At 47.1% G+C, this 19071-nt stretch overlaps 1 protein-coding gene across 11 annotated transcripts in view; it reads right to left on the bottom strand.

Annotated features, from left to right (window-relative positions):
- ARHGAP44 (Rho GTPase activating protein 44) overlaps positions 1 to 19071 on the bottom strand; it is an 88765-nt gene that overhangs the window by 4616 nt on the left and 65078 nt on the right. For 3 of the 11 annotated variants that reach the window (XM_033139542.1, XM_033139543.1, XM_033139547.1), the window contains 10 exons: positions 18595 to 18676; positions 16650 to 16730; positions 14173 to 14286; positions 12808 to 12899; positions 11810 to 11990; positions 8963 to 8980; positions 7814 to 8035; positions 5117 to 5575; positions 3333 to 3481; positions 2149 to 2526 (listed from right to left, as the gene is read on the bottom strand). In XM_033139542.1, the coding sequence (XP_032995433.1) occupies positions 2149 to 2526; positions 3333 to 3481; positions 5117 to 5575; positions 7814 to 8035; positions 8963 to 8980; positions 11810 to 11990; positions 12808 to 12899; positions 14173 to 14286; positions 16650 to 16730; positions 18595 to 18676 (1776 nt within the window). Of the gene's footprint in view, positions 1 to 40; positions 93 to 2148; positions 2527 to 3332; positions 3482 to 5116; positions 5576 to 7813; positions 8036 to 8962; positions 8981 to 11809; positions 11991 to 12807; positions 12900 to 14172; positions 14287 to 16649; positions 16731 to 18594; positions 18677 to 19071 lie in introns of all 11 variants that reach the window. The other 8 variants (XM_033139545.1, XM_033139549.1, XM_033139550.1 and 5 more) reach the window with 8 other exon arrangements.

Here is a 19071-nt window from a genome sequence, read left to right as displayed (position 1 = left end):
GGCAGAAGGTTCAGGGAGGAGGGCAGGGACTCCAGCTTACCCTGAGCATTCCCCTCACACCTATCCAATATTGCATCACGAGCCTCAAACAGCTGCAGGGACACAATGGTAGGATTGGGAGAAAGGAACAGAAGAGAAACAGGAAAAGCAACAAAGACAAAAAAAAAGTACACAACAAGACCTCCAAGTCAGAGCAGTTGCACCTGTCTACCAAAAATACACCAGCCGGAAGCTGGAGACGCAAAACCCCTCTCAAATGTTGACCACACAGGCGTGGCCATTCCCAAAGCACAAGCTGTAGCAACGGGAGCCACAATTGCCCCATGTGTCCTGAACGGACTGCAGTTGACCGCCTCCCCAATGTTTTGGAGGCCCCAGGCCTTCAAAAGAACAGGGATCAGTTGATCAAAAGCACAGGTCATCCTGGAGTTAGGTGCAGTCAAACTACCCCTGCCTGAGTTTTGAGACTTTGCCTGCTAGCTGTGCCTCTACTCTGCTCTGGGACACAAAGATTGGCCACTGACCTCCAGATCAAAAGCTGCAGCCACCCAAGGAATAGAGCCCTGCGCGGAGACAGGTGTGCCAAAGAGTGGAGCAGTTTTGTTCTGCTCCTGCATTTCTGGCCATATTTGAAATTCCCAAATGAAGGCTGAACTGCTGCCGCTCTCAGAGACTCTACCGGAATGTGGAAGGCCTTTCTAGACACTCTGGTTTCCCAAGGGTAATAACATATTTCCCCCTCAGTGATATTTTACTGCTTAGCCACCTCAAGTGATACAAGATGGAAAATAGCACTGCAGGTTGGGTTATTTACTGTTAATTTTTTTTTTTACTGAAGATGTGCAGTCTAGCATTTGAAATTATGAATGCACAACCTGGGAGGAGGAAGGGAAGAAGGGGTTTTTTTTTTTTTTTTTTAAAAAGGCAAAATAGCTGCACAGCAGGGATGGGGAACCTTTGGCCTGGGGGCCTAATGCAGTTAGTTCTCTAGGCCTTTTCTTTGGCCTTTGGAACTCTTCCCTGGACACACTCTGCATCCTTCACCAGCCTTGCTTCTTGAGGGCTTTTGCCTGGCTGGAATAGGCTCTTGAACTCTGACAATGCCTCTTTGCTTCCATGGATGGAGGACAAAGAGAGCGGTGTGTGTGTAGAAATCAGCCTCCTGTACAAAGGCAGAATCTGCATTCATTGCTGTGCCTACTTTTGTCCCTGCCAGGTGGCCCTCGGGGAAGGTGACCCAGAAGGAAATGTGGCCCTCTGCTTGAAATAGGTTCCCCGGCCTTGCTATGCAGAGCAAGAGATTTGAATCACACCAGAAAGTAATGGCCCATGTCCATCATAGCGGGACCCAGAGCGAAACATGGAGGAAGAGTTGCATTTTCAGAGGGAGAAGGGATTAGCAGCACATGCGCAATGTCCCCTTTGTCTGGAAAGGCTAAGTTCGCCCGGCTAAAAAGGTCTGTGTTATGCTCGGCTTCCACATTCAGAGTATTCCCTTCCAGATCATCCTCAATCAGCACTTTAGCTCAGCTCACTCAACTCACTACATATGACCTGGAATTGGAAGGTGATCCTCATTCCCTCACCGTGTATGCATATATGATATTTTGTTCTAAATGCAACACTTGAATTTTGGCCTTGCTTCTCAGGTAGTTTCAGAATCCTGTTTTGAATGGCAATCACTTCCTGCTTGAGCGATTAAGTAGGTGACAAGCACCGGAATTTATGTACAGCATAGCTCAATTGTTGCTTTGCCACTTGCCTGTGGAATACAGAAAAAAAATGAAGGACAGTGCCACCAGGAAACTCCACCCTCAATCTTGACTGGATTATGGTGCTTTGCACTGGTTGTTCCTGCCTTTTGCACTTGGCTCTGCAGTGCTTCTCGCCAGCTGTGCCTTAAGCAATCAAAAGGTAGACCTGGAACTTCCCCCTAAGCCAACAGTGCCCTTCGGATATCCAGGACCACAACTCCCATCATCTTCAGCCAGCACAGACAAAGATCAAGGATGATGCAAGTTCTGCCCACAACAACCGGAGGGTGCCACGTTGGCAAGCCCTGCCCACACACTGCTCCCTCCTCCACTCTGTCTCTGCTAGCAACCCCCACCCCCCTAGAGTGCTGTCCCTCTGCCACTGCTTTGTTACCTGTGGACATGCTCTCCCCGGGGGACATGCCGTCAAGTACTGTGTGCTCCATGGACTGCGGACTAGAGCCGGATGCGTTTGATGTGGGAGGCTGTGGAGGTGGCAGCGTGGGCCTCTGTCGTGGCTTAGGGGTGGGCCGAGATTTGGTTAAAGTGCTCGTCAGGGAAGGAGGAGAAGACAGAGAAGGAGCAGCTGCCGGGGAGAGTGGGCCCGAGCCCAGGGAGTAGCCTGGTGGGTAACTCAGTCCATAGGGTGATGGGGTGCTTGGTGGGGTGGGAGAAAGGCTGGCAGGGGACGGCTGCCCCGTAGACTGATCGGACATACCACCTGACTGGCCGTAAGGAACCTTGGCAGGGATGGGGGTCAGCTTCTTTGAAACTGCAGAAGAAAAGAGAGAAAGAGACACACATACAAACACACAGATACAGCTGAGTGTCATTCATCACTGGGAGGTCAGGTGAGCTTTTTACTACTGGCTTTCTGAATACAGCCATCAGGCCTGCTTGAGCCCTGGTGAGTGGAAGCTCAGGCCTAAGGGCAGCCTGTGCTCATGGGAAGCCATGTCTGGAAGATGGACTCAGAGGCAATGGACCATATTTAACCAACTCATTGTACTAGTGGAAGCCAACAGAAGGGTTCCCTGCTAGCACAATGGGACTTCCTCCCCTCCCCTTGCACTCCATTAAATCTGTTCTAGAGGGTTAGGAGAACTCACAGAACAGTGTACGAGGGGAGCAGAGATTGTTCCATCAGTCAACTAGAAATGCTTGAATTGATGGAACAATCTCCTTAGTGCTATGCTGAATGCAAAGCAGAAGTAGCTCTTTTTTACATCCTCCAGGTTAACTGTCCAATGGACCCCACTTGCTCATTCTGGTGACTTTATTTCTTAGACAAGATTTCAAGTGTTTGTGGCAGGAACTTTCCTACCAGATTTCTCAGAGTTCTCAGAAAGGAGAACTAATAATATGCAATCATTGCAGTTGCCCACAAAGAAAACAGGAGCCCTGGCCAAAAACCAGTCAGTTAACTAGTGGAATTAAATTGTGTGGTTGGCACACTAAAAGAAAAAGAAAGAGAGACAGACAGAACGAGGGGGGGGGGGAGAGAGAGAGAGTTGTTGCTTTGTTTGTTTCACCCAGCTGAACCCACTCCTGTTGCCCTATTCAGGTGTGAATACCTACCTTTCCGCAGAGTGTGTGGGCTCTGTTCTGTGGACAGCTGCTGTGTGAGACCAGGCAACTGCTGTGTGGTCCCACATGGTGCTGCAGGGCCACAAACTGGGCTCCCTTTCTGCCCAGAAACAGGAGAGAGTTCCTTGGTTTTTAGTGTGCTAAAAAGAAACAAAAGGTGGACAAGAAGGAGCAGTCATGAGTCCCTTTGTACGAAGGGCATCTTAAGTGCAAGAATGCCCCTCTCCCATGGCCTCCCCCTCCTCCTGTCCCACAGTCCCAGGGTGCAGGCCCATAACCCTCCGCTATGATAAGCCAATGATGCTTGCAAAGCAAAGCGTTCTGATGCCTTGCTCCCAAACATACACCCAGAGGACCAGACAAACTTGCACATCCACCTTCAAAAGCAGATCTGAGCATGACTATAGCATGAATGGCAATGCAGCCCTCTCAGTCACTCTGTACACAGCAATGAGACGAAACAAAATGGAGGGAAGCCGTTTTCCAGAGAGACCACTCTGTGGGGCAGGAGGAGGAGGAGCAATAAAATCTGTTCCTCATGATGGGGATGGGTTAGAACGCCTCACAGATTTAAGAAGTGAACTTGTTATGCTGAACTTGGGGCCATGTCAGTTGTCCAAGTTTGTTCCTTTGCGCTTAGCTCACAAGTGGCCACCAACCCAAGACAGTGTGGCGAGCCATGGTTTACCTCAGTGAGGGTACTGAGGGGAGGGTGTTTGCCACAAATAATGTGTGGCAAGAAAGGTGCTACTTAAGGTGGTTGGCTAAACCAGGCGACTCAATGCGGTAGTTGGAAACCTCATTGAGGTGAAGGCCTCAATGTTTGCCAGGCCGAGGTGGGTGCCCCCTGTGCCTCTAAATAGGTTGGCCCCAAAGAAGCTATTGGATTGGCACAGCTGTTTGGGGCCCAGCTCAAAATCTTGTAATACAAGGCTGGGCAAACATGTGACTCCCTGCCCCCATGTTGTTGAACTCCAGCTCCCATCAGCCCCAGTTGGCATGGACTGTTGACAGAGATGATAGGAGCTGTAGTGCAACAGCATCTGAAAGGCCACAGAGTCCCCACTTCTGATGCAGGTCTTTACAACTTGGGGTCCAAAGAAAGGGCTGGTTGGTAGGATGCTATTGTCACTAAAGGCTTACCCAAGCTACAGATATATCTATTGCACGGAATTCACCTAAATAGCCCTTTAAGCAGAAGTTCTGTGCAACGTATCCTGCTTGTGCAATGGGGCTTTCCCCACCCTCATTGTGTGCTCCCTGAGCCTGTCAAAATTGGCCCCGCCGTGTGTGGGAAGGGGGAAGGAAAGGGAGGGTTGTTCCATCTGGCAAACTGCAACGTTTGTGCAGACAGAATGATTCAAAGAGTGTGGTGTGGGATTCCATGGCTGTCATAGTTTCCCCAAGGAATTTTGGGAATTGTAATTTGGGTACGGTGTTGAAAATTCTCTTACAGAGCACTTTGGGCATGTCTCAGAACTTCACTTCTCAGGGGAAGACAGGTGGCCAACTAAACCTATTTTAAGCCTGGATTTGGCTTCAAGGTACTGCCTCCCTGGCAGGATCCATCAGCTGATAAAGCTGAAGTTCTCTCCAGGAGATCTGTAGCAATGTGGAGGCCAGCAGGAAGGCCCCATTTGTCTACCGAGGAGGCGTGGAGGGCCTAGGCATCGTCCCTGTGCGTAGACCTCTGGTAGGTGGCAAGCAAGTGGTGCTCACCCTTCCACCACCGTGCCCAATTTGCCCGAGCATTTGTCAAATAAGAGGTTATTTACCTAGTGAGCCCGGTTCCTCTGTCTCTGGCACAGGTGCAGCTGACCCAGGGGGGAGAGACTGACATATGGGAGTTGTAAGGAGTGCCAGGAGGATCGGGTTTGGATAAGGTGAGGGGGGGTTTCATGTAGACGGAGGAGAGGTTAGTCTCAGGACCATGCAACTCTGTGAAGGAGCTCTGCTTAGGGAGGTGCAGGAAATACGGTTTTGGGTTAGAGTTAATGTCAAGCTGCTGAGGGGAGGGAGAGGAAGAAGAGGAGGAGGAGGAAGGGGGAGGCAGCGTTTGGCTGTACCCTGGCCACCGGTACAGCGGCAAGGGGGGCTCCGGCCTAGCGCATGGGCCAGTCTTGGGGTGGTGGTGGTGGAAGGATGAGTAGCAGGGGTATGGGGGAGGCTTGTCGTCCTCAGGGGATGGGTAGATGTAACAGGAATCCGACCAACTAGACGACACACCATCCGTGCTGCAAATGTCCAAAACAACAAAACAAAAACAAAAAGAGAGCAGAGAGCGTTTGTACAGGGAAGAACCGAACAGGAGTTTCGAAAACAGCCCATAAGCATTTGCCAGGAGAGGGTTGGGGGTGGGGGCGGGGGAGAGAAGAAGAAGAAGAAGAGAGGAGAACAACAACCAAAAATTCAAGGAAAGCAAGAGGGGCTCCCCAATTGCAAGGTACACAGTGGCCGGGGCAGCAGTCCCCACCTTCCTGAGCTGACAGCGCCAGGCCTGGGTTTCTGCTTTAGCTCTCATGAGCCACCCAAATGTAGAAAATGGCACTTGGAAATTTCATCTGCTGGAAAACAGATGCCTTGTCTGCCTTGCCAATGTCACCTATTCCTGAACAGTTGTTTGGGGAGATCTGGAAAACATCTCTAGATGCCAGTTGTCCTGAGTGGTGGTTTTGTCTCAGGGGCTTGTGTGTGTGTGTGTGTGTGTGTGTGTGTGTGTGTGCAGGGGCTTGGGGGAGGAGGAATATCCCACAAGGAAAGTGTTCCTCCATGTGAAGGAAATGGGTGTCTATGGGTTGGATTTCGCCCATAACTGCTAATTTGAAAATAAAACCAAGCCAGGGGGCATTTGAGGGTTCACTATGGAATTCAAGGTCCCTCACAATTCAGGAAATTGATTACTCTTGTCAATTAACTCGGGACAAACTAATCCATCACAAAACAAGTGGGTCACACTGCATAGTAGAACCTGTTGCCTCATTACACCGGGAAGCCAGGTAACCCTAAGCAGAATATTGGATTGAGAACTAGTGATCTGAGGAAAGCATGGCAGAGAAAACAGTGGGACAGTGTACCGAGATGCAGTGCCAGGCAAGCATCAAGGTTTGCCATGTAACTCCTGGACTCTTTCCACAGTGTGAGGTATGCAATTGCAGGTGAGAGAGACCCCAGGGGAGGCAAGGAAGCATGGAATGAGTTCTAATGAAGTTGCATGTCCTTCTATCAAGGGCTTGACTTTGCCCCCATCCTTTTTTCTTGACCTCTTTCCCTGGGCTAATGTGAGCTCACAAACAGAGAAGTGCCAAAAAAACAACAAAAAACACGAAGAGAGCCACCCAAATTGGTGCTTGGCAATTTACTGGAAAGGAACAAAGCCTGGAGAAACTGAAGTTGAGAAAGAACCAGGAATGTCATAGAAAGTCAAAAGAGAAGACTGCAAATGGTGGATCCTGCAGGACAGGATGAATGCTGCCTATGATTGGAGCCCACAGGCTGGAGAAGTAGCAAGGGTGGGACTAAATCTCTCTTCTTGCCAGTGTAAACACAGAATTTATTTATTTTTTACATCAGGGATCTCAATTCAGATTTAGCTCATATTTCTTCCTGTTTTGTGAGAATATGTGCAACAGAAAGATGAGAATGCCTGCCTTTGTGGATGGTTTTGCCAGCTTCTTATTCCCATGCATGTCCCACTCCCTCCTCTGCTTTTAGTGGGTATGTTGACATGCAACACATTAAACATCTAATTCCATGCTTGCTTTCAGCAGGTAGCACATCTATGGCAGAAGCACAGACCAGAAACATATGCATGATACCCCCCCCCATGGATAATCCCCTACTCTCTGCACATATGACTATGGCAAACATGGTCAGTCATTTCCAGCTTGCCACAGAGCTGATCCTTACGAATGAATCCACAGCACAAAATAACACAAGTCTTGCATTAGGTCTGAAAATCCAGGACTAAAAATGACAACATCGCAGCTGGATGAAGCTGGGCCCTAAAAACTGTAGGAAGAGCTAGACCTTTGCCTTAGCTGAGGACAGCTCAGCATGGGAAGTCTAGGTGGATATCAATAAAATACCAGGTCAGAATAAGCCTCTCTGTGCTGCTGGTGCCAAATTCCAACAGGAGAAGGTGGCAAAATAGGAGGGTCTGCCCAGCCTCTGCAGCGCAAAACCAGGAAAAGAATTTTGTTCTATGTTACTCTTCTTGGTGCTGTCTCAAATCTTTGGAGCAGACAGATTTGTTTAAAAAAAAATGCTTACATTCAGCTGGGCCACAGGAAAATATTATTTTGTGCCTCAATTCTCTCTCATTCAAACACACACACACAGACACACGCAAGGTGAAAGCGGAAGCGTAACTAAAGAGGGCCCATGCAGGTGTGGGGGTGGCAGATGTGTCCACAGAGACTTCCAGGACCACAGAACACAGTGGCAGCTGCTTGCGCTGCCCCTCCAGCACTTACCTTGCTCTCTCCGCCCCTGGCGGGAAACCGAAGCTAGTTGGAGTAGGGGAGGGAGTAGCTGAAATGTCAAGAGATTGCTCAGGAATTGGTGACTGAGGAGTAGCAGCAAGATCGGAAGGCGGAGCGGGGGGCTGCATGGCAGGAGGGGTGGAGGATGCCTTACGAACTATGGAGGTGCCTCTGCGAGCCACCCATGAGGTGTCCATCACCCGGACGCCCATGCTATGGGGGGGAACACAGAGATAGTCCCTTACCAACTCAGAAGCAATCATTGAGAGCATTAAACACACACATTTACATTGCAGGGGGGGAGGAGGGAAGCCATCTAGGTGCATCCAAGGTCCGAAAGGATCCACGTACAGTCAATGGGAGCCAATTACTTAAATGTAGACTCTGGCATGGCCGTGAGGGTCATTTGGGTCAAAAGCTGCTCTGCTGGGACACCCAGTGGCCACTTGCAATCATCAGGGCAGCCGCAAAAGCAGTGACCTTCCAAGGTTGGTAAAGTTTTGCATCTAAGGGAAGTTCTCCCAGGTATCAACAAGAACAGGAAGCAGAGCCACAGCTCTGAACATAAAACACATCTGGGGTGGGGGGAGCAACTGGAATCTTTAAAAAAAAAAAAAAAAAACGTGCAGCCAGGACACTTGCAATTAATTTCCCAAGAGGAAAATGATGCCCTTTGCATCGGGGATGATAAAAAAACTGGAAAAACAACACCCTGCAGGAAAGGGGGAAGGGCCATAGGTCGATGACAGAGCACATGTGCCCAGGGTCCATCGCTACCACCTTGGAGAAAACGGCTAGGAAAAACTTCTGTCTATCTAGACCAGGGTTTCCCAAACTTGGGTCTTCCAATGTTTTGGGACTACAGTTTCCACCATCTCTGGCCATTGGTTCTGCTAGCTAGGGATGATGGGACTTGTGATCCAAGTTTGGGAAACCCTGATCTAGACCTTGGAAAGCCGCTGTCCACCAAAGCAGACTCTGTAATAAGGCAGCTTCAAATTTTGATGGGGCTCTGCCTTGCCCCGACACTAAGGGTGGCAAGGGCGAGCTTCTGCTGGCAAGGCCGTGGGTGCTCTGAATTGACTGGGTCTTGACACTGAAGGTAGGAATGGTTCAAGAGCTACCCAGAGGATACCATACCTTTGGATTTTCCTAAGGCTGCATGGACAGAAACATACAGGTATTAGTGTAACAGAAACTAAGGCCAAATGCTTCTCCTGCTGCATCAGTTTGGCAGGCCTTTGGGAAAGGGGCTGGGAAGTCCAAGGCCGCAGCTTGCGAAAAGCAGGGGGATCAGGGCAATTTGGCTGCAGAGAAGCATATTGCTAAGTGGAGAAGCAGGACATTCGGTGAAAGGCAGAATTAGAGGAAATGGAAGGTTTTTGTGAAAGCAATGCTAATTGTTTTGCAGTTGTGTGTGTGTTTGTGTGTAGGGGGAATGAGGGAGAGGGAGAGCAGGCTAGAGGTACACCTATAATAGGGGATTACGATAATATTTGCATGGTTCTTCTTCTGGGATCCAGAGGAGAGAGGCTTTGCAAATTAGACCTAACAATATTTGATGTCCGCACTGAGCACTGTAAGACTCCACAACATACAGAAAACTCTTCAAGAGTGGGATTACAACATTTCCAAAACTAATCTGAACCAGTATCAAGCCTCTATCTGGGATCTTTTCCAAGCTGTGCATTCCTGTCAGAGCTCTTTCATGGCATAAGGAAAATAACCTATGACATCTCTTGCACTGCACAGCTCCAGGTACTTGCCACAAGCTTCTACAGAGAGCTAAATTTCCTTTGCATGCATCATGCAAAAATAAAAACAAATGTTGAGGTTTCTCACTGAGGCCATTCCTAGACCTTGGGATCCCTAGTAAATTGACACAGGTAAAGCATACTAAAACCAAGCCTGAGAACAGTTCCAAGTCCAACCCTCAAGAGACCTTTTAAACACAAAAGATCTGACAATGCAGTCTCCATCAGGCAAGGGTGTTCCTTACTATCCAAGCTTTATGCACATGGATGGCAAACTCAGTAGGGTATTCATGGCCATTCTGAAGAGATCAAAACAAGTCACAGGAGAGAAAAGGTCCAAATTGATAATGTCTTTGTAAATCCAAGAAAAGAAAAACAATCACTAAACTAACTGAGGAATTGCAAGTAGGAAGTTTTAAACGGCATTATGTTGATTATAGGAACTTCAGTTTTAAACCGATTAGGCAGGAACGCATAGAGTGCACTGCATAACAATATGATTACTCAGTTAAGATCTCCAATCACTGATTAAGACCCCCCCAAAAAAAAAATTAATAATTGGGGGAGGTGATACAAGCAGGGACTGCAGGTCTAGGAACTTTTGGATCACTTACCACCATACAGGCTACGCTTCATTCCCCGCCCCACAATAAAATTCATGCTATTTATTTATTTAATACAGTTTATATACCACTTGATTCTAAAAACATCAAAGCTATTTACAAAACTCATGCCACCCCCCTCTTCCCTGAGCCTGCTTTGACAAATAGAAACTTACAAGAAGGTAGCAAGATAGTGCATCCCTTGCCACATGAAGTTTTTACTTAAATAATGGATGTGACTAACTTGGGTCCATTAATTGCAATGGGTCTACTCTGAGACGGACACAGCTGAATACAACCCAATGTGTTTTTTAAAACCGATGGAACATTAATCCATGGTCCATTACCTAGTTCATTTTTGAGGGATGTTTTGTTTCCCTTTCCTATCAATATATCTCTTTCAAAATATGCCAAAAAAGAAAGATGAAACATTGTCCTTTCTTCTAACAATGAATGACAGCTTTTTAATTTCAAGACCTCACTAAAAGAACAACCACTCTTCCCTCTCCTCCTCCAGAATGGTAAAGCTGCCACCATCAGTGCTTTACAGTGTACATTTAATACTACTAGCTCACACCGAGAGGATGCAGATGTTAGCGAGAACCTGTAGACCCATGACCAGATGCACATAGCCTGAGCAGGACAGGCTCTAATGTATGAAAGGTGGAAATCGCCTCCTCCCTCACTCCATTCTCACCTCTAGTCCTTGGCTACCAAGAGCTATCAATGCCCTGGATTCCAGATCTACAGCTCTTCAGATCTACAGATGGCAGAGAAAGGAGCAGCACTGTAACTACTGCATGTGCTCAGGCCAATCGAGCATGCAGAGTGCTGCTCCCCTGTGCTAACACAGCAAGGAACAACTGCTGAGAAATATGCATGCAAAGCTAGAGTCAACAGGCTCCAATAGGCTTCCCAGTAGCTCAGCATCTTTCTTCACCCATGGCTGTATTGTTCCCTCTCCTGATCTCAGTACAGAAGTTTCCTTTAATGGGCAGCAGAAGCAAATGATGCTACGGTGATATGTTGTCAGTCATGGAAGACAAGTCTCTCCCCACCCCCTTTTTTCCTGCCAGAGTAGTTCTGGATGGCAAAAACTACAAATTTCCCAGCATGCTGATCAGGCCGGAAATGCATGTGACCTACTATTTAGGCTCTTAGAAAATGACGGCAAACATCCATCAACCAACTGATAACATGTTTTGAAACGTTCACTGCATCCCTAGGAAATCCGTGTAGGACAAATTTCACTCTGGAAGTTATCAGGACCAGTTTTAGTACAGTGAGGTAGATCTCAGCTTCCCGCCCCGGGGAACACCTATGCTGCTTGTTGGGTCAATGCACAGAGCCATACAGCTAGCTTGGGCCAGGCACACACCAGGTGAATAGGCAGACAGACCAGGTGCAACAGCCCCGCTTCCCTTTAAAGAGGCCACAGGCCAGGTGCCTGCAGATGGTGTGGCATCAGGAGCAGGGTGGGATGTTAGTGGCAAGGCAGTGAAGTGTGTTTGCACGCCTAGAAAACATAGGCACTACTTCTACGGAGCAGCAGCGACTCCAAGCCAGCACAGCCCCTTCCCAGCTCCCCTCCCCTTACTCCTCCTGCAGCAAAATCAAAAAGCACCCCCTACCCATCCTTCTTGTAGAACTCCAGCATCATGTTGTCTGTGGCCACGCTAAGCGGTCGCCGGGCCTGGTCAGGATGCTTGCGGTCGGCGTGGTCCATATCAGGCGATGGCATGGAATTGTAATTTGCGTTGTGGTTCACATGCACAGGGCTGCCATAGTTCCCGGTCAGGTTGAACTCAATGTCTAGTTGGGAGAGAGCAAAATGGCCAAGTAGTGCTTGTGGCTCCCACTTGAAGCCAGAGGGAGGACAGACAGAGGCTTGGCAAGGATAAGCGTAAATCAAACACATACACACACACGCTGGAGGCAGACGTTCCTGGTCATATACACACCTCTTGGTAGTTCTGCCACCCTCATAGGTTTTGGTGGTGGCAGCCTAGAAAAGGACAATTCTCTGTGGCAGCCCCCTAAGTTGTGGAGTTCTCTCCCCACAGAGGTGCATCTGGACCCTTCACTATACAGCTTTCTGCAGATGCTGAAGATGCACCTGTTCACCTGGCCTTTTGAAACCAGAGACATGTGTTTTCAGCACCCACCCTGTGGCTGTAATTTGTTTGAATGGTTTTAAACTGGATTTTAAATTATTGTGACCCACCCTGACACCTGCTCGTGAAAGGTGAGCAACAACAACAACGATGACGTTGATGATGTACTCATCATCATAAACACTTTTAATGTGGATCGGGAACCAGCAGCCCCATATAGGATCTTCTAGGTAACAACTGTTCTCAAAGCCCATGGAAAGATGCCTGTCTGGAACAGCAAATGATCAGAAGCACAGACCTTTGGTTTAGGAGGCACAGGCTGAGACCTCTAGGACCACTAGCCAAGACTATGGAGAATATGAGCCATCAGGGAAAGGAATAGCAAGAACCACAAATGGTACCTAGGGGAGGTGATCTATCCAAAAATGATAAAATCTGTGGCCTGGCTGTCACCAGTTCTGCCCTGCCCACTTTGCCTTAGGTCAGTTGGGCTCTAGCAAACAAAAGACTCCTACCTCCTGGAAAGAACCAATCCGCATGCTGGATGAGGGGCTCAATAATTGCAACAATCTGCAGGGAGACAGTTGCCATCATCTCAGTGATGTTTCTGAAACAAAAAGGTGGGAGAGAGAAATGGACAGGTAAGGAGGGCAGTAAGGCAGGTCCTTCTGAAGGCCAAAACAAAACGACAACATCACAGGGGACTAGAGGATAAAGTCCAGCTCCTGGCTCTAAGGCAACATGTCTCCTGCAGATTTTTCTGTTTCCTCACAAATCCAGTTGCAAGGGGCTGGTCTCAGGAACCTGCCAAGGTCAGTCAGCTACGAAAGGTAGGAGGCTCCAACGAGCAGTAAGAATTACAGAGAGGGTAATTGGTGTTAGTTTGCCTCCAATAAAGACACTTTATGCTGCTCGAGCCAGGAAGAGAGCAGAGAGAATTGCCGCATACCCTTTGCATCCTGGTCATTGCCTGTTTGATTTACTCCCATCCGGACATCGTTACAGGACTCTATACACAAAAACGTCTAGGCACAGGAATAGTTTTTTTCCCCTTGTGTCATCAAACTGTTGTATTTGTAGTTGTGTGTGGAAGGGAGGTCAGTTGGTGGTATGGGGTTCCTTTGTTGTGCTGTTGCATCGTGAGGGGAATAGTGTTTGTATGAGGTAGGTTTTCTTTACATTGCAATGCAATGTAGTCAAAGCAAAATTCCAAGTATGATTGATACTTGGCCAATAAAATTATTCCTTATCCTTATGCTGCTCTGGATACTTTACCAGACATTTTCAGAGGAATTGGGGCAGATTGGTTTCTATATTCTATATTTGTTCACCGGATCCCCACTAGCACTAGAAGTGATTATTTGCATTGTGGTGATGTGTTTGTTAAACAAACTATGGGACTTGTATACATTAATGGTGGCAATGGGTGTGATCTATCCAATGCTGATGCTCAGCAACTAACCATTCTCTTCAACTGTGTTTGTGTTTCTGAAATGCAAATAATTGATAAATACAGAGAAGAGTTCTAAGGATATGTTCCTATGCACGCTGACACAGGTGTAAGCTCCACTGAATGCATTGGTACATCCTTGTGAGTAAGCATGCACAGGATTGTGCTGCGAGGGCGATTCCTCCACTCAGCAAACTGCCTATCCCTTTCTCATGCCTTACTGCAACTCATTTTCCACATTTTGCCCTCACTTCACCCCTGCTCTTCACCCTGAGAGAGACATCCAGATGTTGCAAATGGATCAAAGCATGAAAATCGAACAAGAGGCTTGCAAAATGAAGGTAAGAAAACCCAGCCCCAGGACCGGTATGCTCTTAGTTACATTATCTAGCATTTCAGAACTGCAGTGTTCTAGACGTCAGCCGCTTACCCTTCTGTCTGAGGCCAGAGAAGGTTAGGCCCCAGCACAATCGCTATGTTGCTTGGGGTCATTTTGTTTGCATCCTGGTACTCTGTTAAGTGTGCAAGGAATTTGATCAGGTACCTGCAATGGAAGGCAACAGAATTAAAATGGAGTGGTGGGTGCACATTCAGCAGCTACTGACTGGGTCATTAGACTGTTGCTAAACAATAGTCATGCATTAGTGGATACTTTCCCAGGGGTTCATACGAATAAATGGGCAAGTGCCATTATTTGCATTTTACAGGTACCAACCACCAGGGGGAGAAGTTCACATTGACTAGTATTGTACAGTGGTGCCTCGCAAGACGAAAATAATTCGTTCTGCGAGTGTTGTCGTATAGCGAATTTTTCGTCTTGCGAAGCACCAACGGGAAAATAGCGGTTTGACGAAAAAAATTTTTTTTTTGTCTTGCGAGGCAAGCCCATTGACAAATTCGTCTTGCGAGACAGCCTTCCGCTAGCGAATGCCTTTCGTCTAGCGAGTTTTTCGTCAAGCGAGGCATTCGTCTAGCGGGGCACCACTGTAATGTACAAATCACTGGGTATGAGGACGGCAATGTAAGATGCCTCAAACATCACTCTATACAAGCTTGCTACAGTAGTGACCATTTTCTCTCTATGGATTATTGGTGACTGCTGCTGCTGCTGCTACAGTCCTCCTCTAGCGCTTTTATGCAGTGTGCATCTAACTTCCAGCAGGAAATATACTGACTTTGCCGCTAAGGCTGGGAATCATGCCCTCTTGGTGCCCCTCCTATAGTCCGTAAGAAGAGAAAAACAGTATTGCGACACTGCCTGTAGATCTCTGCCTCTGAATTTCAAGAGGGGCAGGAGCGATTTACCCTGCCACCCAACAAGTATCTCAGTGTTGCTGCCTGATATCCTCAAGCACCAGAAGTGGCTTATATTAGCCCTAGCATCAGTGCACTTGTAGGCAATACCTCGTTGTGGGAGCTGCCCCCGAAGCTGCAGCTGGTGGCTTGACACTGGGGCAGACAACCACTATCGTATTATGCTGCAGCTGAAAAATTGCTGCTAATTAACTACTGGCCTTAAGTTCAAGGTGCTGATAATGGCGTACCCTGTACACAGGTTGGGATCAGGACACCTAAAAGACCTTCTCACCCTTTATATACCCAACCAATCACTTCTCTTTGCGGGATAAGGCCTCTTGCAGATACTATCTCACCCGGAGGCCTGTTCTACACAGTATAGGAATCAGGCCCTTACCATGGTACATATCAGCCAAACACCATTGATATTTGCCTTTTTGGTGCCAATTTCCCCCGAGCCTTTTAAAGGGGATATTTTAAATGAATGAATGAATGAATGAATCCCGGTCCATATCTGTATTAAATTTGAAGTTGTTTTTATAAATTAAATGGTTCCATATAAGTTTTTATTACGGATGCTTTAGTATTGTTGAATTTATTTGAGATACGTCATAGGAAGGAATTCCTAAATGGAAAGGAATAAATGATAAATAAAAATATTGCACGTATCTGCTCCTGTATAATCATTCCAGCAAAGCAGCGTGCCAGATCTGCCTCCAGTCTCTTAGGGAGGACCCTTGTGAAACTGGTTTGGATGTTGAGGTCAGAAGCATCCCTTGCTACTTAGAAGGCAGTGAGCTGGAGGCAGAGTTCTCTCAAGGTGCATTGCAAAGAGTCAGCAGTGCCAAGCACTCTTGTGTCTCATGAACACAACCCCGTTTAAACGCAATGCCTGACGCAGAGAGGCCTCCTGGCGGAATTAATGTGGCAACTTTAGACACGGCAAGCTTTCAAAGCCATTACAAGCTTTCCCCCGAGGCTCCCCAACACCCAAGTATAGGCAACACATCTTGGTGGCAGTGGGTGAGAACTAGCAAGTCCTTTACTGTGGTGCGGACAAGATCAAGTTTCAGGCAAGCCTGGCTCTTGAAATGAGAAGTGCTGTCCTCTTTTTGCAACGCAGGCCATGTGAGAGAAGAGAGCACCTGGCACAAAATATGTGATAGGTGCTTGGAGCAATGGTTACCCATCCACATGTATTTCTCTTCTCTTGCGTGCTGGGACTGAAGCTGCACCAGAAACTTTCCAGGCCAGGAAATGCAAAATATCATCAACATTAATCAACCTTCACCCCACCCACCTACCATTATTTTAAAGGTACAGTGGTACCTTGGTTCTCAAACTTAAAACCAAGGCGCAGCTTCTGATTGGCTGCAGGAGCATCCTGCAGTCAAGCGGAAGCAGCGTCGGGATGTCCGGCTTCTGAAAAACGTTTACAAACCGGAACACTTACTTCCGGGTTTGTGGCATTCAGGAGCCAAAAGGTACGAGTCCCAAGGTGTTTGAGAACCAGGCTGCATAGCAATTGCAAACTGTAAAACTGACATCAGCAAGAGACAGACAGTGAAGAAGAAGAAGTGAAGGCATATCCTTTGGCTTGCATACACCTGCCTTAGATTGTTGTAGCTGGGCTTGGGCAATTTCTCAAGGGCATTCCACAGGGCCTGCAGCCTCTTGTCTTGGTCCTGGATGCTGCAAAGGAAGAACGAGACGTCTGGGATTAATTCAGCAGCGGGACAACGGATAAAACATACGTTGATTTTGCATCTCTGCACCTTCAGCACACACAGCCTCTCTTTCCCAAGCTTGCCCGAGCTGAGGCAGTGGCATAGAGACAAGTTGTGAGGAGACGAGGCACCGAGGGAGCCGCCCCCCCCCTTGCCCTCCATTAATTTCGCACTTGAAACCTGTCACACTGCAGACAGGACAGGACAGTCACTGCTGGGAAAGCTGCCAATGTGCTTCACATTCCACCTCTCTGGGAGTGTGACTTCTGCTCCGTGTCATGTACTGGAAGCAACAGTTGCGGTGGGGCCTACTTGCACCATCACTTATCCTGAAGTGACAAGCCCCAGATCGCACTTCAGCATCAGATTTATGTAAATGTTTAAAGCAGACCTTTGAAAAGTGTAGCCACTTTAAATGCCTAGTAAGATCAGGGACAGTCTTGGCTCACTTTTCTTACGTCAGGCGATGAGGGCTGGAATAACGTCTTGATTCCCAATCTCATTAGGGAAGCTTTAGGCCAGACTATAGCTGAGGCAAATTTTGAGGAAAAATCCCTTCCTTGCAGCAGAGATGTCATTTCTCAGTCTCAAGAGGGCAAGCTGAGGCAATTCATTTGAAGCAAAACCAATTAAAGAAAAGGGTAATTCGTTTGAATCTGCTGGAATACTTGGGACACAACAACAAGCGCTTGAGAACTGGACCCAGGATCCAAAGGAAATTAGTTAAATTTGAGTCCTGCTGAAACACTAACTGATTGCTCACATCGTTACTTAGGTGCAACTAATGTTTTCTGGACTTGGTGTGGGAAGCAGAGGAATTCCTTGGAAAACTAAGGTGGGGAACTGGAAATACAGCTTTGACATACGTCAGAGAATAGTCTCCTCCTTTCTGTGCATAGCAGACATTTGTTGCTTGGGACTCATTTACATTTCACCAATGGGCCCTGAATTTGAATATATCTGCATATTGAACGAAGCCCTGAATGTGTGAGGGTGTGGCCCTGAAAAATGACTAATAAATAAGTGACGGACGGAAACAATTCAGTTACAGGTAGGTAGCTGTGTTGGTTTGCCATAGTCAAAACAAAACAAAATAAAAAATTCATTCCAGTAGCACCTTAGAGACCAACTAAGTTTGTTCTTGGTATGAGCTTTCGTGTGCATGCACACTTAATAAATGATAATGACATACATGTCTGAGAGGCAGAGGCTCTTGGAGAAATAATTAGAATATGTTCAATTTTGGGGTTGGGGGTTGGAATTTCCCACAGTAAATTACACCAAATGGTTTTGATCAGTCCCATGAAGTTCCTGGTTCTGCATGGCAAATATTGTGGACTCCCAGACTTTGGAATTCCCTCCCTAGAGAAGCTAGACTGGCTCTCTCCTTGCTGTCCTTCTGTCAGCAGATGAAGACTTTCTTGTTTGAACAGGCTCTTGGGAACTGACTGCTTTTAATTAAAGGGCTGGTGCCGTGCTGTTTTTTATTGTAACCAATGGTAAGTTTTAAAACAGATTCTATATATGTACATAGTTGTAATTCTATCCATGTTTGATTATGTTTTAATGACTGATTTTTCTGTGTTTTGAGCAGTTCTTGTTTTTATCTGTAAGCCACCTTGAGTCCTGTCAGGGAAAATATACAAACAATAATTTTGAGTGAAGCTGGTAAGGTACAAGTTTCAGCCTGATCCTCTGCATGTTTACTTGGAAGCAATTTTCAATGAATTCAATGGGACTTATTCTGAAGTAAGCGCCCAGAATTTCAACCTTGTTTGATATTCTATTTTTATACCAGGGCTCAAGGTCAGCAACGGTGAAGAACTCACTTTGAGGCTTGGATCCATTCTTCATAGAGTTCAAATGTCATGAGTGGTTCTGGCAATTCCCGAAGATAGGACTTCAGTGCCCCTGTGCAAGAGACATAGAAACACAGAACATGCGTTACCAAAACAGAAAGCCTCATCCTAATTTGGAGGGAATTTTTTTCCTCATTGAACTTTCTTTGGTTTGGGGCCACAGCTGAAGTCGACGAACCAACTCTTAACTCCTTTGACAGGAGCAAAAATGCTGAGATCAATATTTCCCTTTCTGGACACAAGAACTAACATAGACGACCATCTTACAACATGGTAGAGTTTTCTACCACTTGGTCATTTGTATTAAAGTAAATGTGGCAGGAGGTTTTTTGCTACTCATCTCAGCATGTGATAAAGAGTGGTGTGTACACATGCTCTTAAAATAAGTAGCAAGGCATGTTCATATGGCTGGATGACTCTCTGTATCCATATTAGTGGGAGGAGGGA

This window comes from Lacerta agilis, chromosome 2 (genome assembly GCF_009819535.1).
Source record: "Lacerta agilis isolate rLacAgi1 chromosome 2, rLacAgi1.pri, whole genome shotgun sequence".
Lineage (NCBI taxonomy): Eukaryota > Metazoa > Chordata > Lepidosauria > Squamata > Lacertidae > Lacerta > Lacerta agilis.
This window is presented reverse-complemented; position numbering and strand designations above follow the sequence as displayed.